This window comes from Pelophylax lessonae (genome assembly GCF_965119305.1).
Source record: "Pelophylax lessonae genome assembly, chromosome: 6".
NCBI lineage: Eukaryota > Metazoa > Chordata > Amphibia > Anura > Ranidae > Pelophylax > Pelophylax lessonae.
In genome coordinates, this window is record NC_138773.1 from 68611154 (window position 1) to 68638503 (window position 27350).

At 44.2% G+C, this 27350-nt stretch overlaps 1 protein-coding gene across 1 annotated transcript in view; it reads right to left on the reverse strand.

Annotated features, from left to right (window-relative positions):
• The window catches only part of CAPN15 (calpain 15), an 80631-nt gene that overhangs the window by 12821 nt on the left and 40460 nt on the right, over nt 1-27350 (reverse strand). Inside the window, exons 3-5 of the mRNA XM_082261075.1 lie at nt 13492-13697; nt 5828-6011; nt 1501-1724 (exon numbers count right to left, since the gene is read on the reverse strand). Coding sequence (XP_082117201.1) covers nt 1501-1724; nt 5828-6011; nt 13492-13697 — 614 coding nt within the window. The remainder of the gene's footprint in view (nt 1-1500; nt 1725-5827; nt 6012-13491; nt 13698-27350) is intronic.

A 27350-nucleotide genomic window follows, 5' to 3' on the forward strand; every position in this document is an offset into this window, starting at 1 on the left:
GGGCTGACCGCCGCAGTAAATAGTCGTGCGGCGGTCGGCAAGCGGTTAAATAAGCTTTGGACCAGAGAAGACAGCAGAGTTTCTGGATCATGTTCAGACATGGCTTCTTCTTTGCAGAAGCTTTACCTTGCATTTTTGGATGGCATGACGAACTGTGTTCACAGACAGGGATTTTTGGAAGTATTCCTAAGCCCATACAGTGATGTCTGTCACAGAATAATGCCTGTTTTAAAAGTGATTGTAAAGTCTCCTTTTTTAAAGAAAATAAAAATAACAAACATGTTATACTTACCTCCTCTGTGCAGTTGGTTTTGCACAGAGCAGCCTGGATCCTCCTCTTCTTGGGTCCCTCGTTGCTGCTCGTAGCCCCTCTGTCCTGTTGAGTGCCCCTACAGAAAGCAGCTTGCTATGGGGGCAACCAAGCCAAGCTACAGCTCTGTGTGTCCATTTAGACATAGTGTTGTTGTAGCATATGATTATATATGTTCCATAAGTAAAATCAAGTCTAATCTATTTCTAATGGGTATACACCTCTGTGGATTTCCATTGAAGGGTTGAAAGCCTATTGAGTAGCTACACAGACTGTATGTATCAACCTATCCACAGTACGAGAGGCCTCAAGAATGGGAGCAAAAAGTAAACAATTAGCAATAGTCAGTTTAAGTAAGCTACCAACTAACTTTGAAGCTAACAATTTTGGGCCAAAGAGGCGCTACCTTGTTGCAAGACCAGAATATGTATATGAAATTTCCTGGGATGGTGCATCCTCGGAAACAATTAGAGGAGACGCTTTATAATAATTTAAGGAGTAAGGTTTTTTTTTTTGCTAAAGCTGAATTCCAGGTATGGATATTTTTGCACAGTTACATTGGTCCAGCTTAATAAGTATGCATTTTCCAGACCTGTGCTATCCCCATGGAAGCTGGAGGAGATCACGATAGTAGGCACCGCTACTACAGTGATCACAGCTGTCTTCCAGGTCCTGAGTGAGCGATTCCTTGTGTGCACTAAGTAGAAGGGCAGTTGCTTCGCATGCGACCTGGAAGACAGTCGTGATTACTGTAGTAGCAGTGCCTACTATGGTGATCTCCAGTAACTCCATGTTACTATGGTGATCTCCAATGTAACTATGCAAAAATATCCATACCTGGAATTCAGCCTTAAACTGTGTTTTGGTGTGTTATTTAGTCATCCTAAAGCCTAACGATCTTGTTGGAATTGATAAATAAAAGGGAAAGAGTAGGCTCAAATATTTAGCTTTCCAAAATCAAATAGCCTCAGGTTTTAGTCATATGATCACGAAGGTAGAAATCAGCACTGTAAACTTGGAAATCGTTTTGAATGTGCTTGAAAGAACAAATCAGGCTTGGCCGTAGGAACCAGTAGGAGTCTCCTTTTCAAGTTATCAAAGAGAAATTCTAAGCAGTAGAAATGAACAATAGAGGCTTTTAAAAATAAAGGCAGCTCATCATCAGTCGGCCCTTGTCAGCACCATCTTACCCGGCTTCTTTAGAGCTTAGCATTTTGGCCCAGATGAGGTCTGTGTCCACGGTCTCCTCTCGGGGGTTAGTAGAACTAATCTGAAGCATTAGACTTTCACATGGAGCTCCAGTAAGAGTGGCCAACCCCTCGATGGCTCTGCCAGCCTGGAGGGCAAAGTAGGATCCATGGAGCTTTGCTAGGGCCTTCTCTATCAGAGCCACCCACAGCTGCTTCCTTTGGGCCTGTATGAAAAATAAAAATCAGAATGCTTAAAGAACATGTAAACCCTAACCGAATAACATTTACAGTGCCTTGCGAAAGTATTCGGCCCCCTTGAACTTTGCGATCTTTTGCCACATTTCAGGCTTCAAACATAAAGATATAAAAACTGTAATTTTTTGTGAAGAATCAACAAGTGGGACACAATCATGAAGTGGAACAAAATGTATTGGATATTTCAAACTTTGTTAACAAATAAAAAACTGAAAAATTGGGCGTGCAAAATTAAATTATTCAGCCCCTTTACTTTCAGTGCAGCAAACTCTCTCCAGAAGTTCAGTGAGGATCTCTGAATGATCCAATGTTGACCTAAATGACGAATGATGATAAATAGAATCCATCTGTGAGTAATCAAGTCTCCGTATAAATGCACCTGCACTGTGATAGTCTCAGAGGTCCGTTTAAAGCACAGAAAGCATCATGAAGAACAAGAAACACAATTGGCAGGTCCGAGATACTGTTGTGGAGAAGTTTAAAGCTGGATTTGGATACAAAAAGATTTCCCAAGCTTTAAACATCCCAAGGAGCACTGTGCAAGCGATAATATTGAAATGGAAGGAGTATCAGACCACTGCAAATCTACGAAGACCTGGCCGTCCCTCTAAACTTTCAGCTCATACAAGGAGAAGACTGATCAGAGATGCAGCCAAGAGGCCCATGATCACTCTGGATGAACTGCAGAGATCTACAGCTGAGGTGGGAGACTCTGTCCATAGGACAACAATCAGTCGTATACTGCACAAATCTGGCTTTTATGGAAGAGTGGCAAGAAGAAAGCCATTTCTTAAAGATATCCATAAAAAGTGTTGTTTAAAGTTTGCCACAAGCCACCTGGGAGACACACCAAACATGTGGAAGAAGGTGCTCTGGTCAGATGAAACCAAAATCGAACTTTTTGGCAACAATGCAAAACATTATGTTTGGCGTAAAAGCAACACAGCTCATCACCCTGAACACACCATCCCCACTGTCAAACATGGTGGTGGCAGCATCATGGTTTGGGACTGCTTTTCTTCAGCAGGGACAGGGAAGATGGTTACAATTGATGGGAAGATGGATGGAGCCAAATACAGGACCATTCTGGAAGAAAACCTGATGGAGTCTGCAAAAGACCTGAGACTGGGACGGAGATTTGTCTTCCAACAAGACAATGATCCAAAACATAAAGCAAAATCTACAATGGAATGGTTCACAAATAAACATATCCAGGTGTTAGAATGGCCAAGTCAAAGTCCAGACCTGAATCCAATCGAGAATCTGTGGAAAGAACAGAAAACTGCTGTTCACAAATGCTCTCCATCCAACCTCACTGAGCTTGAGCTGTTTTGCAAGGAGGAATGGGCAAAAATTTCAGTCTCTCCATGTGCAAAACTGATAGAGACATACCCCAAGCGACTTACAGCTGGAATCGCAGCAAAAGGTGGCGCTACAAAGTATTAACTTAAGGGGGCTGAATAATTTTGCACGCCCAATTTTTTAGTTTTTTATTTGTTAAGAAAAGTTTGAAATATCCAATAAATTTCGTTCCACTTCATGATTGTGTCCCACTTGTTGTTGATTCTTCACAAAAAATTACAGTTTTAGATCTTTATGTTTGAAGCCTGAAATGTGGCAAAAGGTTGAAAAGTTCAAGGGGGCCGAATACTTTCGCAATGCACTGTAGTTCACCAAAACACTGTGCACCAAAGACAATTGCCATATTTTCTGTTAATAAGATATGGTTTTTACTTTATTTTTATATCAGCACTGCTGATCTCCTGAAGCCTTTTAATGCCACTTCATATCTACATATATTCTGGCAACTGCTGCTCATCATTTCTTGGGGTGGGCTTCCAGATTGCGACAACAGAGGACTATACCTGTGCAAAGTGTGTTGACAAAGTCACATTTTATCTTCAGTGGAGGAGCGCGTGAAAGGGGAACAACACAGGAAAGAAATGGGAAAAGAAGGGCAGATTGTTGTCACCTTATACCAAGAAGTGCCTAAACATGGACCACTTATGGCAGGATCTCTAGGTATTTTTTTTAAAGAAAGCTGCAAATGTAAATATAATTATACTCGTGAAGTTAAGATGTAAAAGCTGATATGGGGTTTTAGTGATTGGGTTTATATACACTTCAAAGTTAAACTGCACCATTTTACGCCTATCACTATCCTGTTTAATTATAGCATTTAATACCTGAAGGTATTGACGTTTTATTCCTTTATGTGCAACTATTATGTGGGAACAGCTTAAAATAGAAAATGTCTTCAGGCCTCTTTTTTTCTGAAGTACTGTAGCTGTGAGCTGCACTGTGCGTGACTTCGTTCTGCATTCAAACTAGAGGAAATACCAAGGCCATGCAGTTCTGTATACATAGGATCTCTGATGTGTACATGCCACAATGGCAGCCATGGGGATACATACTGTACACACAGCAGGTATATGAACAGTCATTCCATATAGGTTAGTAGTGAAACCATGGAGTCTATTACAGCATGTACCGTCTGAGTTACAGTTAGTTCCACTTAAAGCGAAACTAAAGGCTGATAAAATGTGAACAGGCAGGTTTTTTTATTACTGCGGAAGAGATATGAAATGCATCTTCTGCAATAAAATACACTTACCTGCGTGTTCACAATCCTCGACCAAACATACATGGAGCTGTGCGTGGAATGCCATCATCTGGCACAGGCCAATCAAGACAGCCAAACACCGGCATCCAGAAGAAACTGGGGAGAAGATGCCGGTAGGGACCTCGCGGGTGTTGAACTGTGAGAGTATAGGCGATTATCCTTGACTTTATTCTCGCTTTAAGGTGTAAACTGTCAAATCTCCAGAGTACAGATCCTGCCTTCACATATGATTGACAGATGGTATCTAAAGCTGGCCACATACAGTAAGCCCAGCAGATTGGACCGAGAAAAGAGCAACAGATTCCTCCATTAACAAAAACATCCCTACCCCCATAGGACACTATATTCTGACAGAGGTATCCGCTGCTGTCTCAATCAAACTGATCAAGAAAAATTTTCCCATATAGCCTTTTGACAGAAAAAGTAGTCTTCAACTTCGGCTGAGCGGGAATAGCCACACACTGATAAACATTTTAATCAATCAGTGTATGGCCAGCTTGAAAGAGAAGCTTTGCAAAAAAAAAAAAAAAAAAAAAAAAAAACATTTATACTCCCCTAGGTGGATGCAGCATCCATCCGATGCTGCATCTGACCCCCCCCCCCCCCTGCATTGAGAACTGAGTGATCAAACATTGCTGATCGCTCAGGTCTCCCCCTCCGCTCTGAGCAGAGAGCTGTGACTGCCAGTTCTTGGCTCTCTCCTTCTCCAGCACTCACTGGAGCGCCAGGCTGTGCGAGAGGGGATGGGCTCAGGCTCTTGGCAGATCGGTATAGGCTGCTGGGTGGATCCTGACAATATGGTTGAGATGTTTGATGTTTTCAGAGCTTGGACCATCTCAGCCCACTGTCAGCTGAAAAAGGATCACAGGAGTGCAGAATGAACTGCACTCCTGTGATCCACAGAAGTATAGTCAAAGCTTTTTTAAGTCCGCCACCCTTGTTTGGGTATGGTTGTTCTAGCTCGACTTGAATGGCCTTTTGCATACTTTCTGCAAAAAAGCTGTCCTCTCTATTCAAAATGTGCAGCTCAATGCCCTCAAAAATGTCCCCTCACCTTAAGGTGTAGGAAGACTGCTGTGTCCTGAACAGGGCACCAAGGTAATTGGATTAAAGAATAAAAACAAGATGGGATCTCTCACATCTCCGATTATGTTCTTGGATAGTCTCTGTCTACCGTAACACATTTAATGACACCGCGTGGTTGGATCAAGTAAGTGACCGAGTTATCTGTGTGGCTATAAATTCTGAATCATGTTCTCAACACTTATCTGAACTGTGGGAGGCGCTTGGGATGAGTAGCAAAATGTCTTCAATATCACAGACCAGGTCCAACTAAATGAGACTACTAGCTATTGCACGACGTGGATAAATGAAAACCTTCCCAAGCATTCCTTAGAAGAGTAAGTGGGAACAACAGTTTGTAGGCTGGTACTGCAACTTGCCACCTACCTGAGAGAAGAGCAGGTATCCAGCTTCATCGCAGGGCAGCATGTCATCCACTAGGACTGTGATCCATGTCCCATCTTTGCATAGTCGAACTTGATAGGCTCCTTCTGGGCAGATTGTCCTTGTGATCATCACCCTCTCCACCAGCTCCGGCCTTTCTGCCAGCACGGCTAATGCACTAAGGAACCTGCAAGGATGAAGGCATTTACAGAGTCAACATCCTCCTCTTCCTGGGATCTGAAGAGTTCCCACCGTTGCTTTAAATGGTATGCAAAATGTTTTTCTATACATTTTCTTTACTGATAGAAGAGGAAGGAAGCAGCAGACTTAGTGCTCTGGATTGAGACAAGTACAAACTATAGAGGGACGAGCTTTGTTAATAATTCATGTCTGAGGTTTACAACCACCTTAGGGTAAAAGACATTTTACAGCTTTCTGTCCTTTCACACCTCCCTAAACACTTACCCAAGTCCTCAATTGATCCAGCGCTGTGCACGGCTCCATCTCTTCTCTCCCCTTTCTTCCATTTAACACAGGGACTTTGGCAGGAGCAGGAATCATCTGCTCCTGTTACTGTTAATCAAATGCTGTGAGGAGGACGTGGTGGGCGGGGCCAAGATCCTCAGGAACAAGCTTGCATGTGTGCCCCCTCCTAGCAAGCAGCCTACTATATGGGGGCACGCCGGGAAGAGGAGGAGCCAAAATCGCTGAAGTAGGACCCCAGAAGCAGAGCTTCAGGGCCGATCTGCGCACAGAGCAGGCGAGTGTAACAGGTTTGTTATTTAAATTTTGAAAATACTCTTAGTAAACCTTTAATGTATTTCTTGTAAAAAGCAGAAAAGTTAAAAAAAAATTGTTTACAAAAACGCTCCACAGGTCTAAGCTCCTGATAACATCAAGAACAGAGCAGGGTCTACAGCCCTACACTGGACATGAGGACACTAAGGGACAGCCCACCTCCAGAGAGTAGGAGGCGCTGCCTGCTGGGGGGGGGGGGGGGTGGAGGATTAGGTAAGGAATACAGTTTCTTCTCTCCTCTGGACGAAAAAAAAAAAGGGCCCCACGGCAAGGGATTTGCTCGGAGTTGAGCTTTAACCTGTGTTGGCCGCTCCTGGCGCTTTAAAGCGGTAGTATACCGCTTTTTTCCACTTTTAACTACAGGTAAGCCTGTACGGTTTAGGAGATATTTGCACTGCATGCAGCCGCTCACGCATGCGCTCTGAAGGTCTGACGGACCTTCAGCTTTCCTGGCCGGGAGCTTGCCGGAAAATGACTCCCGCGCGCATGCGTCATCGCGGCTCCTGCCAATCACAGCGCCGGAGCCGCCGAACCCGGAAGAGACGCCGAGGCATCATGTCAGCTCCCACAGCGGTGTCCAGGGGTCCGTGTTGGGGCTTCGTTCTAAGGTAAGTAATTCATAATGAGCTAGTATGCGATGCATACTAGCTCATTATGCCTTTGTCTTGCAGGGTTTTTTTTTAGGTTTACAACCGCTTTAAGAGGTTTAAGGGAGGCGGGATGTGGCCTAAGATCACGTGAACGCTATGGTTGGCTGTAACAACAATCACGTGGTCCAAAAACTCCTGATCTCAACAAGCCATTATGAGCTTTCAGCTAGGAGACGGTAAAAAGATTTCTATTTCTATCTAAAAAGAAAAAATTGCCAGGACTAAAGATCCCAGCAAGGAACTAGGTCCTTACTAGGCAGGAAAAAAAAAACTGAGTACCTATAGCAGAGAGAGGGAGTATACCCCCTGGGACTACCCATGGGCGTAACCAGACTTCTTTTCTGCCTGGTATCCTACTCCTGTAGGGGGCAGCATAACCCAACAGTTATGAAGATCTGAAGCTGTGTCCGTCAATGAACTAAAGAAAAAAAAAAAAAAGATATTTATAATGTTTTTTTATATCTATACAAAAATGTTTTGCCTTTCATTTTTGTTGTTTTTCAAGATGATCATTTAATCACTTTCATGTAGAAGAATCAACAAAAGTGACCTTAAATGTTCCATTTCTGTCCAGGAAGGTGAGAGGGGTGCTATGCTTGCACACAGGTGTCCAGCTATAATGCAGGGGGATAGATCATTGTAATTTATTCTGATAATGATCACACATGGTAGCATGCGAACACAAAGAGACATGCAGACAGGAGGAATGGAATTAGAATACACATCTCTAAAAAAAAGGAGCAGATCATCTCTAAGCCTGCCCACTTCAGGCATGGTGGGGAGTGCAGATACCCAAACAGAAGTAAATGTGGGCAATCTCTGGGCTCCTCAGTTAGATACTAAACATCTATAATAGAAATAACTCTTTTAGCTGCTTTGGGTAGCATAGGGAAGGTTTAGAACCTCTCCTCTATGTGCTTTCTATTCCTGTCTGCACCCCTGGTAGGAGAGATCTCTTCTCTTCCTTTCCTGATAACAGTGATAACTAGGACATGAGACAGGGAGCAAACTCCCCCAACAGGGACACAGACAGCAATATAAATTCGGAAGGAGGTTGTAACCCTTCCCTACTCTACCCAAAATAAAAACGTTTCGGTTGGCACTTTAAGGGCTCATTTCCATTAGCCGTCGGGGGCTCAAAACCATGCATTTGGGCAATGTTTTTACTGCCCCCCCCCCCCTTTAGCTGGAAAGGCAGCAACTGAAGGTGTACACATGCAGTGACTTATGGCACTTTTCCACTGCAAGTACCGGCTCGGCTCTACTCATCCCTGCTTGCCCCAGTTTGCTTTTCCACTGCTGGTACCGCATGGTATGGTGTTGGAACGGTTCGGTGCGGTACAGTATGGTTTGCTTTTCCACTAAAGTAGTACTAAAGATAAGTGGGTGGGATAACAACGGGGTGGGTGGGATTCTCTGACCAATCCGTGGCTAGTAGTGACTGCATGCAAAGGATTGTGGGATATGGTACCGGGTATGGTACCTCTTGGAACCACAATTGAGTAGGTACTGTTTTTGAGAGCCGTACCGTTCGGTTCCATGCAGTGGAAAAGCGCCGCCGTACCGTACCGAACCGTTCCTGCACCATACCATGCGGTACCAGCAGTGGAAAAGCACAAAAGCGAGCCGAACCGTTCGGTTCCATGCAGTGGAAAAGCGCCGCCGTACCGTACCGAACCGTTCCTACACCATACCATGCGGTACCAGCAGTGGAAAAGCACAAAAGCGAGCCGAACCGTTCGGTTCCATGCAGTGGAAAAGCGCCATTAGAGGTCTTGCTTCTTGACTATGGCATGAATTATACTCCCCCCCCCACCCACTATTGCCTGCTGAATGCAACCCATTCAAGTGAATAGGGCTGTGCAGCAACCGTTGCAATGCACAGTAGTCCGGCGTTTAGGGGGTTGAAACAGGCAGTGAGGTGACACACCTCCTTACCGCCTGATAAATGCTCTCTGAAGAGCGATCCAAATGTGGATCTCCAGAGAGCAATGCAAATATAAACAAGGCCTAACACCAACATAGTTGCAATCATTTTATTTTTGCTCTTCCAAGTTTAGCAGACACAAAATATATAAAGATCCAGAGAATGCAGAAAATCAGAGGGAAGTTCTGTGTGTTACTAATTGATGAACACATTCCACTTTCATAATCAAGGTGAAGCACCATCACACTCATTACCATTGGTGACGGTTAGAGCTGAAAAGGACGGGGAATCATTTTAGACCTTTAATGAAGAACATTTTCTTCAAAGCCCGCAGCTCTCAAAAAAAGAATTAAAATATGACACACTCTTATTCTAGACTACATTAAAATGACTGAATGTGTTATGGAGAATGAAAATTGAACTGCAGGCTAAGCAAATATTGAAAGAATAGGCATGCGTGTATCCTTACTCCAATTTTGGTCTCTTTTGTGTATTTCTTCTAGATTTCTACAGTAATCCAGCATGAAACAGCTCTTGTATTTTATCTCTGTGTAATACAGACCAGTCACTGCTGCCTTCTTTACTTATGCATGGTGACTGGTCTCGTTTCCGCCCCCCCCCCCTATAATTTTCCACAGGCAGCCTGTAGTGGGTGGAGCTACTGGGTCCCTCCCACTGGTCAGCTTTTTCTCCTTGTGCAGGGTGACTGGTCTGGTCTCCGCCCCCCTCCAGTATTGGGTGGAGCCTGAAGGGTCCCCCCCAAAGCTCTGCTCTCTACACAGGTTATATGCAAAACAGACAATGTCACCACTACTTTCATGTAATATCTGGGCATGCAGACTCATTTGATGCACACAAAGTAGATTTATACCCTTTGTGGCTACTGAAGAGTGAATTTGAATGAGGGCCCTTCAACACTGCTCTGCTGAAATAAACGTGGTAAAAATGCATATGCCCAGGTCAGGAAAAACTTGTTGAGGCCTAATCAAGACCACCTGCAGCAAAATAAGGATCTAAGGCCCAATTCACACTGGTGAAGTCCCCCAGTGGATTCACCTGTTTAGCTGAGATCTCTCAGCTGATGCCTGCTAAGCAGGCAGATGACAGGTCCATGTCCGCTCCGCTGATGCAGAGCAGACACGGACACTGCTGTTCTCTGTGGGCTGTAAGATGGAAATGGACTGCCTGTCTGTTTTCCTCTGACTGTCATCTAATCCGTCTGTTTTTAGCAGACAGGATTGAATATCAGCAGATGTCAACACTCCGCTGCTCTATAGAGAGCAATGGATGGCCCAATCGGGTCCACCGGAAAAACTGACAGGCAGACCCAATCGGCATCCATGTGAAAGGAGCCTTAAACTGGCCATTCATGGATGGAAATTTTGATCCATGTGTGGCCACTGCGGCTGAACAGAAGTGACCCTACCAATCAACTTCTGAACATCAACCAATGAATCAATCAACCAATTGAACCAATTGAACCAACCAGTTGAACCAATCAACATCAAGTTCAGCTGCCCTGTCGGATAAAAGCTGCACCATAAGCGCTGCAGGCAATAAGCTACAGCGCTGATCTGTGTATTCTGAGAGCCGGGCAGTCTCCCCACTGTCAGAAAACAATAGGATGCACCCATCCACCTCCAAATGTGTGGATAGGAAAACGTATGGCCAGCCCATCTCCACACCAACAAAGCAATTCAGCAGGTAGGCTGTTTTTTTTTTTTTTTATATATATAAATTCTTTATTACATTACAATGTTTTCAGTACAATGCGAGTTATTCATTGGGTCCCCATATTGCACCCCTGGGTATTCTTCTATTTCTCAGTAAAATCAACATGCGTAACACAAACTATGGTTTTAAAGTAGCAATACGCGCTCACATTTTCATCCATTAATCAATTCTAATCAATCAATTGGGGAAACATTCCTCAGCACAATTTTTTGTGCCCAACACTTAAAGGTTTATGTATAGAAAATGTGCAGAGCGGTTTGTCCTGTAAAATTGCATGGACATTTGTTCTGTACAAATTGGGTCAAAATTAAATATCCAGGTTGAATGTTATTCACGTATGTATATTCATATATTTATTATATTATCGTGAGTTGGGAAAATTATGGCCATTAGATGGAACGGACAACCATAGTAAATTATTTATTTCCTCTGATAAGCTCCATCTAGTGGCCATAATGTGGTATGTTCTTGATTTAATCTATTGTATAAGAATTACGGTCTATCCAGGGCTGTCTTTTATGTGGGGCAAAACGGGCAGCTGCAACGGGCCCAGTGTTTGTTGTGAGGCCCAAAGCAATTGCCCTCTGAGCCCGGCTTTTGCTTTCCAGCACGCACTCTCCGCAATGTGCAGACACACAACACATGCTGCCTCCACCCTGGGAGTCTACAGGGTCCTGCACCATCAGCAGCAGCCCGATGGTAGATAGAGCGAAGGGCTAAGGATAGTGGTGGCCTGGCTCAGATAACAGGGTGGCTGCAGCCAGTGATAGTGGATCATGGGACGGGGCTCCAGAGTGCTGCTGTGCCTGGCCAGGGGGGGGGGGGGGGGGTTGGGTTCCCAAGGAAATGTTTGCCCAGGGTCCAATCTATAATAAACCGGGCCCTGATTCCACCTGGAGAGAAAACAGCCCAAATATTATTATTATATTTTTATACCTACATCCCTTACTGTCTTTACTGCTAAATACCACTGGATCCAAAACACTGCTAGGAGGAAAGACCAGTCTTTTTGCTGTAGGCTTTTTGGCTATCTCTATGTTTGGATGCACACGGAGTAAGGGCACTTGGCTGCAGTCCCAAAGCCCACATACAGAGGTGGCTCAATGGGACCCTGCAAGGGAATGGAGCCACCCTAAAGCAGGCACTAATGCAGAGTCCTACTGGACACATGGAATGCAAACAAAGCAAATGTGGTAAGCGCTGAGGTCTGCAGCACTATGGGCTTTATACGTTACAGAATTTAGGTACACTTTAGGCTTAACTATAGTATAGGGAAAAGGGTGAGTAACTGTTGATCACGTGACCGCGCCTAGGATTAATAAGTGTAAATTTAAATAAAAAACTCAAATAAATCAAACAATTGAGCTGCTAGTCAAAAAAAACAACAGTGTATTGGTAAATTGTGAAACAAAAGGAGACAGCGCTCAAACATTGTGCACAATTCTAAATATAGATCACAAATCTTCCAAATAAATATGATATAAGTGATATACCATAAAGTGACAGTGCAAAAGTATATATGATATATATGATACAAATGATATACCATAAAGTGACAGTGCAAAAAGGTGACTATGCAATTATAAATAAATAATTCAAATGCAAAAATAAATATAGTCCCTATAGCTTGAAAGTGCAGGTGCGACTTGTGCAGTAAACCATTCCAAAATATTAAAGTGCTTGGTTCTCAAAGGAATTGCATCCTTCATGCAAAGGAGGAAGAAGGAGAAGGAATCCGTCACCAGATACTCCACACACTTACCAGATGACCCCTTGGGGTCTAGCACAGGTAAGTGGTAACTTGCAAAAGGATCCGGTATAGATAGGACACTCGTCCCCCGCTCGCTTGATAACTCGGGAATCTCAGGTGATCCCTGATGACGTCATATGTTGGATGACGAAACGCGTTGGGTCCCGTACTACGCCCTACGTCACTTCCTTGGAACGCAGCCGGAACGTAAACCGGCCGCGGCGCAATAGAAGCTGTTCCTTGTCAATCTTGATGTAAGTGGCTCCTTTTTTTCCATTAAACAATTGCAATACATACTGCACCATGAAGTCCTTCTGTTTTTTATGAGTTGGTCGTGCACGGCTTGATTGGAAGTATCGAGGGGAACCTACACCAGTCCTTTCTATAGTGGAGAGATTCCCGAGTTATGAAGCAAGCAGGGGACGAGTGTCCTATCTATACCGGGATCCTTTTGCAAGTTACCACTTACCTGTGCTAGACCCCAAGGGGTCATCTGGTAAGTGTGTGGAGTATCTGATGACGGATTCCTTCTCCTTCTTCCTCCTTTGCATGAAGGATGCAATTCCTTTGAGCACCAAGCACTTTAATATATTGGATTTGTTTACTGCACAAGTCGCACCTGCACTTTCAAGCTATAAGGACTATATTTATTTTTGCATTTGAATTATTTATTTATAATTGCATAGTCACCTTTTTGCACTGTCACTTTAAGGTATATCATTTGTATCATATATATCATATATACTTTTGCACTGTCACTTTAACTATAGTATACATTTAAATTTAAATCCAGTGTGTTTGCACTTACCAGCAGTTTCCCAGCAGCCCTTGCAGTATGTCAGAAGGTCGTGGTGTGCGAAAGACAGTCCACTTCACCGCGCGGTCTTTGAGGGTGCAGCTGATCTCTTGCGGCCTAAGCCATTGTTTTACCCTCTGCTGGACGCTGTCCGATTCTGGAAAGCCAACGGAGCGAGGCCCTGGGGGGAAGCTGTCATCCACAAAATTCACCCTGTTCTGGGATGGGGACAGCCAAGAGGAGAACTGTCAGGGGAGCCGTGTTATATAGAGAGTGATGGGAGGAAAGGAGTAGGAGAGAATGATGAGAAAGGGTTAGTAATGAGTGACAGAGTGTCTCCAGAGAGTCACAGAGCGGTGTGCAGTGAGCGGGAAGAAAAGGCAGGAGCACCTGGCTCTATATATTGAAGACGATGAGCAGATGGAGATAGATCTGGAAATTCTAACAGCAGCAGAATTAGGTGTCTGTATAAGAGGAAGCAGGGTGACAGAGTGCTAGGATTAACAGGCCACAGAGCAAATGCATATCAAAAGTCTAAAAAAAACACATAAAAAACAGTATAATAAAAGATACAAAATGAGAACATTTCATACTCAGGCCTTTTTTACCAGCAATCCACTGTCTTTATTACCAATCAGATTCAAACTCTAATTTTTGGCCATTTTACTGTGCAGGCTTGTATCGAATTGGTGGTTGCAGGATAACATGGGCAGTTCTAAAGCCTGGTACACACCAACAGGTTTTCTTCATTCAACCTGGCGGGCTGAACCAAAAAAAACTGAAGAGCTCAGGAGGAGCCGCTGTACTAACTATCCAATGTTAGTACAGCTATATCCCCCGCGGAGCTATTGTGTTCTGACAGGGGGACGCCCTCCCCAACAGAACACACCGGTCAGCACTCCCAGCCATTGGCTGAGAGAGCTGATCGGATGCCGATCGGCAAACATTTTTCTGCCATGCCCCTTTCTGACCGGCTGCCGTACACACAGGCCAAACTTCGGGCGATTCAATAGAAATGCTGCCCCACATTGGCCCGCGTGTACAGCCTTCAAGATCACTTTATAAAATAGACGGTTTCTTCATCTTTCAGTTGCAGGTAACAATATATTAGCTACAGGCTTTCCTAGAATTCTGTTGGCACACCAGCAGTCAGATACCATCACTGATCCATGGGTAGTTTCAGGACCCTTCAGACCCACGCATGCAGTTTTTTCTTCACTACTTGCGTTAAGGTGGACTATTCACTGTTAAAGTGTGCCATTAGGAGCCTTACCACCAAAAAAAACCTACCCGCATCATCATCAACAGCAAAGCAGTCACATCTCAGTATTGTAGTGCACTAAAGAGCCAGTATATTACAGGTACTTTAGACCAGCCATTCTCAATCACGGTTCTGTCGAACCTTGGGGTTCCTCCAGAGTTTGCTAGGAGTTCCTTGAGATTTGGCTGATTGACCCCCTTTGTGAGAGTGGCTATATAGTCCTGGGGCCCATCGCCACCTTACAGAGCCAACAGCATGAACCCATTAATCTTTTTTAGCTGTCAATTTGGATCACTGTGTGGCCATCCCTGTCTGACAAAAGCGGATCACTAGATGGACTTCTGTCAAATGGGCAAGTTGGTAAACTTGGCAGTCAGCAGCAGCTGGTGAGTATATTCTGAGAGTGCCACGTCCCGGCAGGATAAGGTCTATCCACTTTGCTTGTGTGGATGGATGAACCTGTGAAGAACTTCTCATCTATGGCTAACTTTAGTGAAGAAAAACTTTTGGAAATAGTTTAATGGGTTGAAGAGGGAGGATTGTAATGTAGCTGTTCCTAATGATAAGCTTTAAAGAGTAACTCCACCTTTGTTGAGAATAAAAAAACATTCCCCTCTCGGTGATCTCTGTACATTGCAAAGATTTTAACAAACTTTGTTGCAGATTCCTACCTTTTGTTATTCCGAAGAAATTCCTGTGTTTGTCTGTGTCCATGTGGTAAGTGAATCTAATGGGAGTGGTTTCTTAACCGGTTGCTGAACGCCGCGCGACTATATACTGCGGCGGTCAGCCCCGGCCAGGCAGAGTGACGTATCGATACGTCACTCGCCTGTCACTGACTTGCGAGCCTATTGCGGGCGGGCGCACGCCCGCCGAGGCGTGCGCCCGCCGTGGCTCGTTCACAGACAAGTCAGTGCGTGTGACCGGCAGACTCGATGTCCGCCAGTCACACTACGATCGCTCCTGTGAAGGGAGAAAGACAGAGCGGCTTGTGTAAACAAGCTGCCTGTCAGTTCTCCCTGTGTAAAAGTGAAGATCTGACCGTTCTACTATGTAGAACTGTTGATCTTTGCTTTTACACCAATAGCAATGTCCCTGCACAGTTAGAATCACGCCCCTAGGACACACTTAACCCCTCCCTGTCCAATAAAGTTAACCCCTTCCCTGCCAGTGTCATTTTTGCAGTAACAGTGCATATGTATAGCACTGATTACTGCAGTAATGTCACTGGTACCCCCAAAAGTGTCAAAAATGTCAGTCAAGGGTCCGATCTGTCCGCCGCAATGTCGCAGTACCGAAAAAAAAATCGCAGATCGCCGCCATTACGCGTTAAAAAAAAAACACCAAAAATGACAAATCTTTCCCTTTGTTAGTAAACGCGATAACTTTTGCGCAAACCAATCAAAATACGCTTTTTGCGATTTTTTTTACCAAACATAGGTAGCATAAAACAAATTGGCCGAAAAATGTTAAAAAATTTTGATTTTTACATTTTTTTTGGGGGAATTTCATATAAAAAAAATGTGAAAAATATTGTTATTTTTGCAAAATTTACGCTCTTTTTTTGTTTATAGCGCGTGTTCAAAAAATCGCACAGGTGATCAAATACCACCAAAAGAAAGCTCTGTTTGTGGGAAAAAAAGGACGTCAAATTCGTTTAGGTACAGCGTCGCACGACCGCGCAATTGTCCGTTAAAGTCACGCAGTAAAAAAAAAAAAATCGCAAAAAAAACCCTGGTCCTTTAGCAGCCAAATCCTCCGGGGCTTAAGTGGTTAACCACTTTACCGCTGCTCACTAGAGCTCTACTGCGGCAAAGTGGCTCGATAACGTCTGGCGACGTAGACCTACGTCGCCAGACATTCCCCTCTCTCGGAGGCTCGCTCCCGCTGTATTCAATCACCGCCGCTCTTCGGGGAATCGAGTGTGGAGATCCGCCCGCTTGTGTAAACAAAGCGGGCGAATCTCCTAAGTTAGTGGTCCTCAACCCTGGCCTACAGAGCCCACTAACAGGCCAGATTTGCAAGATAACTGAAATATATCCCAGGTGATATAATTTGCTGCTCAGTGATTGCATTACTCTAGTCTGCATCTCCCCAAGGTAATACTTAAAATCTGGCCTGTTAGTGGGCCCTGTAGGCCAGGGTTGAGGACCACTGTCCTAAGTGACAGGCAGGGTCAGATTGCAGGGTTCAGCAAAGCTGAACCTGCGATCTGTCCCTGTGTCACTCAGTCACCTCCCCCCACACACGTTAGTAAGCACCAGGCATACATTAACCCCTTGAGCACCAATTAAAATGAACCCCTTCCCTGCCAGTGTCATTTTTACAGTAACAGTGCATATTTATAGCACTGATTACTGTAGTAATGTCACTGGTTCCCCCAAAAGTGTCAAAAATGTCAGTCAAGGGTCCGACTCCGATCTGTCCGCCGCAATGTCGCAGTCCCGCAAAAAAAATCACAGATCGCCGCATTACTCGTTAAAAAAAAAAAACACCAAAAACGACAGAAATCTTTCCCTTAGTTAGTAAACGCAATAACTTTTGCGCAAACCAATCAAAATACGCTTATTGCGATATTTTTTAACAAAAATATGTAGCAGAAAACAAATTGGCCTAAAATGATAAAAATTTTTGATTTTTACATTTTTTTGGGGGGGAATTTCATATAAAAAAAATGTGAAAAATATTGTTATTTTTTCAAAATTGTCGCTCTTTTTTTGTTTATAGCGCAAAAAGTAAAAATCGCACAGGTGATCAAATACCACCAAAAGAAAGCTCTGTGTTTGGGAAAAAAAGGACTTAAATTTCGTTTGGGTATAGGCGTTGCATGACCGCGCAATTGTCAGTTAAAGTCGCACAGTGCCGAATCGCAAAAAGTGGCCTGGACGTAAGACAGCAAAATCCTCCGGTGGTAAAGTGGTTAATCATCAACCAGTTGCTGTATCTGCGGGGATCTAATGAGGAAAACTGCAGGATCTGCATCCTTTTAGACATTATTTCCTATTGGAAGTATCTCACCAAAAATTACATTTGTGTTGCAGGGGATGCCCAATATCTGACTTGTATCTTAGTGCAGACTTCTAGGGAAATCAGTGAGCCAATCACACAAGCAGGAAATGGTGTTTCTGGGGTGTGGTCAGTATACATTCTGTGTATAGAACACCTCCAGGTAGCCATATTGCATTGCATTTTACTGAAAATAACAGGACTGCAGATTGGAAAGGTAAGGTAAGTTTTAATAACATGCAATTACAATATGACTTGAGCCTCAATTGTATATGCTAGATTATTATTTTTTTTTTTTTTATTTGCGATTTATTTTCCCCAGGAAAGTACTGTCACCCTCTAGGAAGTACTGTCACCCTCTAGGACAGGGATATGCAAACTGTGGTCCTTTAGCTGTTGCAAAACTACAAGTACCATCATGCCTCTGCCTCTGGGTGTCATGCTTGTGGCTGGATTCTTTGTTGCAGTAGTTGTAGTGAACAAGCACGCTGTTGGTCATGTGAAACGCGTCTACCATTCTGTTGTACCTTGTATCCAGATTTGTACATTAAATCTTTGCTACTATCAAGTCATCGTCTTGGTGTGCGGCCACTTTCTCTTTATATTTGTGGCTGTCAGTCTTGCTATGCCTAGGGATGCACCAATCCAACTTTTTTGGACCCGATACCGATACCTGGCGTTGTGAAATCGCCGATACCGGAACCGATCCGGAGCTACACACAAAGCAAGCGGCTGCCGTACAGAGCAAAACCGCTGCTTCATGTGTACGGCTCCTCCATTCACAGGCGGAGTGCATCTGATATCACTCCGCCTGTGAGCCGGACCTATACAGGAAGTAGCGGCTCCCATCCCATACTACTACTGCACCTAGTAAGGGATGGCTGAGCTGTTACCAAGCAAAAAAACGGATCGGCCAGTGGATTGGTCAATGTTACCGATCCCCCGATCCATCTAAAATGGCCATATCGGCGCTGATATCCGATCCGAATAATGGATCGATGCATCCCTAGCTATGCTCATGGGACTTGTAGTTCTGCAACATCACAGTTTGCATATCCCTGCTTTAGGACATAAAAAAAATAAACACACGGGCGTTCCATCAGTCCGTTACTGACCCACAATTAGATGGATCAAAAATGGACTGTAATTTATCCCTATGAGCGGCCGGATGTAAGCAGATGTGCGTCTATTTACATCAGGTACCGTCCAGGTGCGTCGTCCTGAACACAAGAAGTTTGCATCCAGGTCAGCTTTTGTGGCAGATCTTGTAGGCAGATATAGGCGGAAGCACGTCCGTTTACATTCGAACACCCACACATGGCCACATTGTTCCTTCATTACAAGATGGAGATAAAAAGGGAACACACAGAGACGTCACATATGTGACTTCCATTTATATTCTGATCTGACTCAGTAGGGACCTTATACATCATAAACACTGCTTATTAATTAATACCGGCCCATGAACAGTAAACCCTGTTATACCAATCTGTCACAATATGAAACGACGGCTGTTGGGTGACCGAGGTTTCTCCTACACATTCTGCCTCTTGCAGGTAATACCTTTTCCACGTCAGCACTGGATGACAGAGCATTGCGTTTCCCAGCATTCTTTGCACTGTAGGTGGACTTTAAATAGAAACGATTGTGCCTTACAGTACACCTGTCAGAGTCACGGTGTGTGCCGTCTTACTAATCCATTAGTGTCAAATTCACAATTGGTGTCAAGTTCAACTCCTGCACTGCCATGTTATCATTAGCAGCACAAAGCTGATCTTACTCATCAGCAAAACACCTGTGTGATGAGGTTCTGATGGGAGCGGCCTTAACCGGTTCACACTAGATGTGGTGCGAATTCACAGCAAATTCATACCGCATCAAAATTTCAACTTGTTCATGCAAACAGATTGTGGAGTATATGCAAAACGTGTTGCGATTGGCAGAATTGGATTGCATGGGTGTGAACAGCCATGCAACCGATTCCAGTGAAGACAAAAAAAAGGGTCCTGCACGAGTTTGGTCTGAAAGCAATGCAAATTCAGCCTCATAGTTTGTATGGCTGAATTTGCATCACACAGACATCGCATGTGATCTGCACAGCAATGCGGTGCGAATCACATGCGATATCTGGCATCGCACTAGTGTGAACAGGCCCTTACTCCGAACCATGCAGACAGGTTCAGATGCACTGTGCCGGAAAAGGAGTTGGGGCATGACTGCTTCCACTGGAGCCTGATCACACAGGTGGTAAAGTGGTGGTTAAGCCACTACTATAAAATAATCTAATCCACTCTGTAATATAACACTAAGTGCTCCTGTGCCTGTCTAACAGAAAAAAATATGCCGATCTGTACCAATATCAGAGCGGCTTCCAGCAATCAGCTGATCCCTTGGCTCTCTTCTCTGTCCGACTGACAGCTCAAGTGAGCGGGGCAGAGCACTGCAGCTGACGGACGACAGCCGGGGAGGAGGGGAAGAGAGGAGAGAGCCGAGAGGTCACATGTTCGATGGGAGCTGCTCTGATATAGGTACACATCTGCAAATTTTTTCTATAAGACAGGCACAGGAGCACTTATTGTTATATTACAGAGTGGATAGGATTATTTTATAATAAATATGAGAGCAGCAGGAGTGGAGAGGCGGGCGCTGACACAGCAGACAGGCGGGGAGGGAAGGACACAGGAGACAGAGCAGGGCTGTGGATGACAGAGGCACATACACTGACCACGGTGTCAGGGCTCAGCAGCCATGATACACTGTGGTCAGTTTACAGAGGGGAGGGTAGAAACTGTCAGGATCAGCCAGGATTTTTTAAGGCGATACGGGGGGGGGGGGGGTCAAATTACACAGCACAAGCACTGTGCTGTATAACATGCTTTAAGGAAACAGAATGTTTTTTTTTTTTTTTTTTTTTTAGGGTAACAAAGATTTTTGGCCTAATTAAAAATGGAAATATTTTAAACAGCAACAATTTAGGTAATGAGTCAAATCATTTTATCTGTGGTTAAAGCTATCCAATGTATAATGTCATCTGTCAGGAAGCTCAGCGCACATTAGTGTAAATCTTATATAAATGTCCTATGGTTTTGCAGCTATTATGGTGCTGGGAAATGCCAGGAAATGCACCATGGTGTGCAGAACACACCAGTGTACTGATGTCCTGACTTTATCTAGTGGGCCATCTAGGTAGCATCAGGGTAGACCCACATCAAGGTACAGGGTGACTGATCATAGGTGTATCCATTTAGACTACTGGGGAACTCTTAGGGGTGGAGTTGGGAACACCTGGCTTGCAGATGTCCAGCTGAGAACTAAGGGTGCATAGGACACCAGGCCACTGCAGGGGCAATTTTATGCATTAGGCCAACTTGGTAACTAAGGGCCCATGTACAGCTGAGATGGTCTAAAGCACTCAACAATAAAAACCCAGTTGTTTTAAATAGTGGCTGTTCACACTTGAACATACGGCGCCTTTCACTAGAAAAATTCAATGGGAGCTCCTGAAAAAACACGTGAAAATGCAAGTCCACGCGTTTTAGAGGTGCTCTCATAATAAAAGTCTATTGGGCCAAACATGCAAGTTCTTGTTCCAATTAATCTCCTGTACAGCACATCGCTTCTAAAACACACAAAAAACACTTCAAAAATGCTTGATCATTCACCTGAATACATTACGCTACTGCACACGTGTGAATATAGCCTAAAACTCTATGTAGGAGTGTGTGGGTATACATACACTGCTCAAAAACATTAAAGGAAAACTTTTAATCAGAGTATAGCATCAACTCAATTAAACTCCTGGGATATTGATCTGGTCAGTTAAGTAGCAGAGGGGGTTGTTAATCAGTTTCAGATGCTTTGGTGTTAATGAAATTAACAGGTGCACTAGATGGGCAACAATGATACGACCTACAAAACAATAATGGTTTTACAGGTGAAGGCCACTGACATTTTTTCCCCTACCCATCTATTTTGACTGTTTTTCACAAGTTTTGCATTTGGCTATGGTCACTGTCACAACTGGTAGCATTAGGCGATACTTGGACCCTATAGAGGTTGCACAGGCAGTCCAACTCCTCCAGGTTGGCACATCAACATGTGCCATTGCCAGGTTTGCGGTGTCTCCTAGGTTTGCTGTGTCTCAAGAACATGGAGGAGATTCCAGGAGACAGGCAGTTACCCTAGGAAAGCTGGACAGGGTCATAGAAAGCCCTTAACCCATCAGCAGAACTGGTATCTCCTCCTTTTTGCAAGGAGGAAAAGGATGAGCACTGGCAGAGACCTACAAAATGACCTCCAGCAGGCCACTGGTGTGAATGTCTCTGACCAAAAAAACCAGAAACAGACTTCATGAGGGTGGCCTGAGGGTCCGACATCCTGTAGTGGGCCCTGTGCACACTCCCTGGCACTGTGGAGCTCAATTGGCATTTGCCATTGAACACCAGAGTTGGCAGGTCCGTCACTGGCACCCTGTGATTTTCAGATGAGAGCAGGTTCACCCTAAGCACATGTGACAGATGTAAAAGTCTGGAGAAGCCGTGGCGAACATAATGTTGCCTGTAACATCGTTTAGCATGACAGGTTTGGTGGTGGGTCAGTGATGGTCTGGGGACGCATATCAATGGAGGGACGCACAGACCTCTACAGGGTAGATAATGGCACCCTGATTGCCATTAGGTATTGGGATGAAATCCTTGGACCCATTGTCAGACCCTACGCTGGTGCAGTGGGTCCTGGGATCCCCCTGGTGCACAACAATGCCCAGTCTCATGTGGCGAGAACATGCAGCCAGTTCCTGGAGGATGAAGGAATTGATACCACTGAATGGCCCCCATGCTCATCTGACCTAAACCCAATAGAACACCTCTGGGACATTATGTTTCGGTTCATCCAACGCCACCAGGTTGCACCGCAGTCTATTCAGGAGCTCAGTGATGCCCTGGTCCAGATCTGGGAGGAAATACCCCAGGACACCATCCAACGTCTCATTAGGAACATGCCCCGACGTTGTCAGGCATGCATACAAGCACGTGGGGGCCATACAAACTACTAAGTACCATTTTAAGTTGTTGCAATGAAATTTCATCAAAATGGACCAGCCTGCTGCATCATTTTTTCCACTTGATTTTCGGGGGGTCTTCAAATTCAGCTCTTTGAAGGCTGATAATTTTCATTTCCAAAAGCTTTCTCATTTGCCAAACAATGTGGAATCCTTTCGTTCCTAACCCATTACCCAGTCCATATCAGTATAGATATCCAGCATGAGATATTTCCTTGTATATATATATATATATATATATATATATGCGCACACACACACACACATATACATAGCTATCTATCTATATATATATATATATATATACACACACACTATAGTGTCAAAAATATTGTGACGCCTGCCTTTTCATGCACATGAGCTTTAATGACATCCCAGTCTTAGTCCGTAGGGTTCAATATTGGGTTGGCCCACCCTTTGCCGCTATAACAGCTTCAACTCTTCTGGGAAGGCTGTCCACAAGGTTTAGGAGTGTGTCTATGGGAATGTTTGACCATTCCTCCAGAAATACATTTGTGAGGTCTGGCACTGATGTTGAACAAGAAGGCCTGGCTCACAGTCTCCGCTCTAATTTATCCCAAAGGTGTTCTATAGGGTTGAGGTCAGGACTCTGTGCAGGCCAGTCAACTTCTTCCACAGCAAACTTGCCTGTCCATATCTTTATGGACCTTGCTTTGTCCATTTACACCCGACTGCCCCTTGATCGGATCTGGCCAGATAGAGGGGAACGGATACCCTTCCGTTTGTTTTTGTCAGATTGGATTAGAGGTAGGCGGGTGCAAAGGGGCACATGTCCATTTACATCTGCCACCCCATAAGGGAGAATGGAGGGTCCAATCAGGTCCACCTGAAAATGGAAAGGCTGACCTGATCGGACCACTCATGTAAAAGGGGGCTAAGATAGGAAATGAAGGAAAATCCCCCAATGGAACCCAAACAACAAAACTTTTAAACCTTCCCTACCCTAGTCATAACTGAAGAGGAAAAAAACAACCCTTTTGGCTATATATATTTTAAGTATCACCAAGATAGACCAAATGTCCACCCATAGGTTTTCTCCCCAGATCTTTCTATGATAAAGGTCACAATTGTCAATAAAGTGGGCCTTACAAATTTCAGCCAGTCAACACTTTAAACCTGTACTAAGGGAACATGGAGAGTATCATTGATGTCTTCCTAAAAATCCTAGTTGTCTACCTGTCATGCTGGTCCAATGGCTTTAGTACATTCTCATTCATTGACCCAGACTAAGTAGGCCAGGATTTCCAACTTCGCTCAGACTTTGCTTGCTGTATACCATTCCTTGGCCAGTGCTTCAGGAATGTTTAAAATCAAATCCAGCCAGGCAACTAGCATGTTCACTTCATTGCCTTTATATTTATCTTAGTATAGGTTTCCTTCAATCTCCCTTTCTTTGTAATGGCAACTAAAACGAAACCTAATATGTCAACCTCAAATATGACGTGCCTGTGCCCACCTTCTTCACACCAACAGGAGAACTCCAGTAGGTGCACATCGGAAAAAGTTCATAGCGCAAGTTTTTTGTTTTCTTTCCTGGTTCATACCAGTTCTGCAATTTAATCTGTCATTTACTTGTGTGTTCACATTTCTGTTTGAGTTGCTACGCTCTCCAAACAACTTACATTAAAGGAGCAAATGAATTAGAGCAAACCTGAAATGATGCCTAAAGCGCCACCTGCTGGCTAATATGAAAGGATATGTTCACCTTTAGAACATGTTACATCCATATTTAGGGTGTAACATTTTGCATGTTCCAAGCATCCCTTTCACCCCTGAGAACCCCCGGCACCCAACCATGACAGTGGGCGGGGATTCCTCATCCCCTGGCACATGTAAAATTGGTGTGGCTTTGTGGAGCTCCGCCCACACAGACGTGTCATTCATTCACAGCGATCTGTAAAACAAGAAACTACAAGTCCCATCTGCCACTGCGGCAGACAGACTTGTAGTTCTCAATGGACTTTGGAGTGCTCTGATCAGTGCACTCATAGCCCATTAATGCTCTATGCAGCTCTGCAACCAAAAGGACATACAGAGGTATGGGCAGAGAGCTGTAGGAAGTGTCTGCAGGACCCTGTCATTGTGCAGCCTCTAATCATTTGTAGTTCTCAATGAACTATGAAGGTGCTAATGAGCAAGTTGGTAGTCCAGTCACATGACCTCCAGCCTTCTAAAAGAAAGCCCAAAGAGAGTTATGGGCAGAAAGCTGCAAGATGTATCTGCAGGAGCCTGACATTGCACCAGCAATCCACTGATTGCAGCTGCCATGCTTTGCAGGCTCCTGCAGAGAAAAATATAGAATGTGCTTTTTTTACCTTTTTTGGAAAAAAAAAAAAAAAGCACTTTTTTTTATATAAAGGTGAACTTTGCTTTAATATCTGCCAAACTTTTAGTCCCGACAGTCAAAGAAAATATATACAAAACCAGGATACATTTCCTTTAGCATTGTAGTAACATTCTCCAAAATGTTTCTGGAGATGGTCAGTGTACTGTCTGATTTTCATAGACGATAAGGAAAGGGAGTAAAAGCATGAACTGATTTTTAAAAGACGTGGACCTGGCAGTCAAAGGGACTTATCACTGCGAGGAGACTCATGGATTAGGAAATCCTGATGTAAACAGACCGGCTTCATTCTGTATATAAACAGCTTGGCAGACAGAGATCTGGGTTTGTCAGCCATACTGAGGTCTCTAAGGGACCATGAGGATGAGAGACATCAATAATTACCAGATCGCACGATCATCAGACGGTAAAACCCATTGTAATTTATTAATTCACTGGCAAGCGTTTAACGCTATACACCCTGGAGGTTCCATCCTGCCCATACGGGGGCATTCCACATGACGGCACAGGATACCTTTCAGACATAAATGCTTTCATTTCAGCTTATGGAGTTCGTTTCTACATTTAAAAATGAGCTCCAGGAAAATAATTAAAAAGGGTAACTCCACGTTTGTGGGGGAAAAAAATAGCAACTAAAGAAAAAACAATATAGCATATACACTTGTGACACAAATCATATTATAATTGAATGTTATTAAAAATTACCTTTCCTTTTCAATCTGCAGCTGTTGTAATTTTCTGAAAAAGCAATGCAATATGGCTACCTGGAGTTCTTCTGTACACAGAATGTATACTGACCACACCCCAGAAACATAATTTCCTGCTTGTGTGATTGGCTCACTGATTTTCCCAGAAGTCTGTCTAAGATACAAGTCAGATTTCTGGCATCCTCTGCAACAAAAATGTCATTTTTGGTGAGATTCTCCCAATAGGAACACATCTAAAGGGATGCAGACCCAGCAGATTTCCTCATGCTTATATTTGCCTCTCCTCCCTCTCATCAACATCCTAATGACATTTTATTTTTATTTTTAACCTTTTCACATCGGAGCCCCCGGTCCTTTAAAGGTTTATAATGCTGAGAGGCGGGGCAGACTTAAGAGCATGTGACCACTGTGATTGGCTATCATGGCGGGCACAGGATCTGAAAACTCCCAATAGCTTTTGGTTAGGTGCCGGTAGCTGTGTCAGGAGCGCGCAGCGCACCTGCTCTCGGCACAGCTGTTTGGGCAGCAATTCAGGCAAATATGCGGCCTCTCGGTGCCGAGAGGCCGCATATTTATGTGCGATCGGCACCAAGGGGTAAGGATCCAACCTTTCAGTTTTCATTGCATACTTTGAGACTTAGTAATGTCGTCACTGGGTCTCTGCGATTCACTATGTAATGTAGGCAGCTCACGATTGGCAGAAGAGAAGAGACCACAGTACATAGCTTCCTGAAATCACAAAAGCACCTTGTCTCACTACCCCTCGCAAGAGTCTTCAGCCCTGATGCAAGCAATGGGCTGGCTCTTCAAAGGAGTTATTCAAATATCACTGGGTGGGTGTCAGTCTAGGTGTTCCTGAGCAGGCTTTATTTGCATTCAAATTACCCAGGGTAATGCCCACATGTGATGTGGAGCCTGAGAACTAAAATCCAATGAATGAACGGAGCATGCATAGGGTGAGTCTAGCTGGGGAGGAAAGTGCTAGATGATGTTGGATGTCCTCTAGATAGGAAATGAAGGGGCCTCGATCAGAATTGATGTTGCTTCTAATGCGTATTCTAAGCAGTTTTAGAACAGGAGAGGAATTAAGGTAAGAATAGAGTTTATCTTTAATGTTTGGGTCTGCAACCCCCCCCCCCCCCCCGGGGTTCAGCTGTAAAGAATACCTTCATCTAAAACTATCCATTTATGTTCAATTGATAAACAGCAGGGAGAAAATTTCCTGCCAGGCAACAAATACTACCCCGGGTGCATGAAAAAATAAATAAATTGCATATATTTAAAAAGTCTATGCCTAGGCCCTCTCCTCCGTCCCACAAGGACTCCAGCATGACATTAACCACTTAACCTCCAGAAGATATCCCCCCCCCCTTCATGTCCAGGCCATTGTTTTGCGATACCGCACTGCGTTTTTCTTTGACAACTGCGCGGCCGGTCATGCGATGCTGTACCAAAATAAAATTGATGTAAATT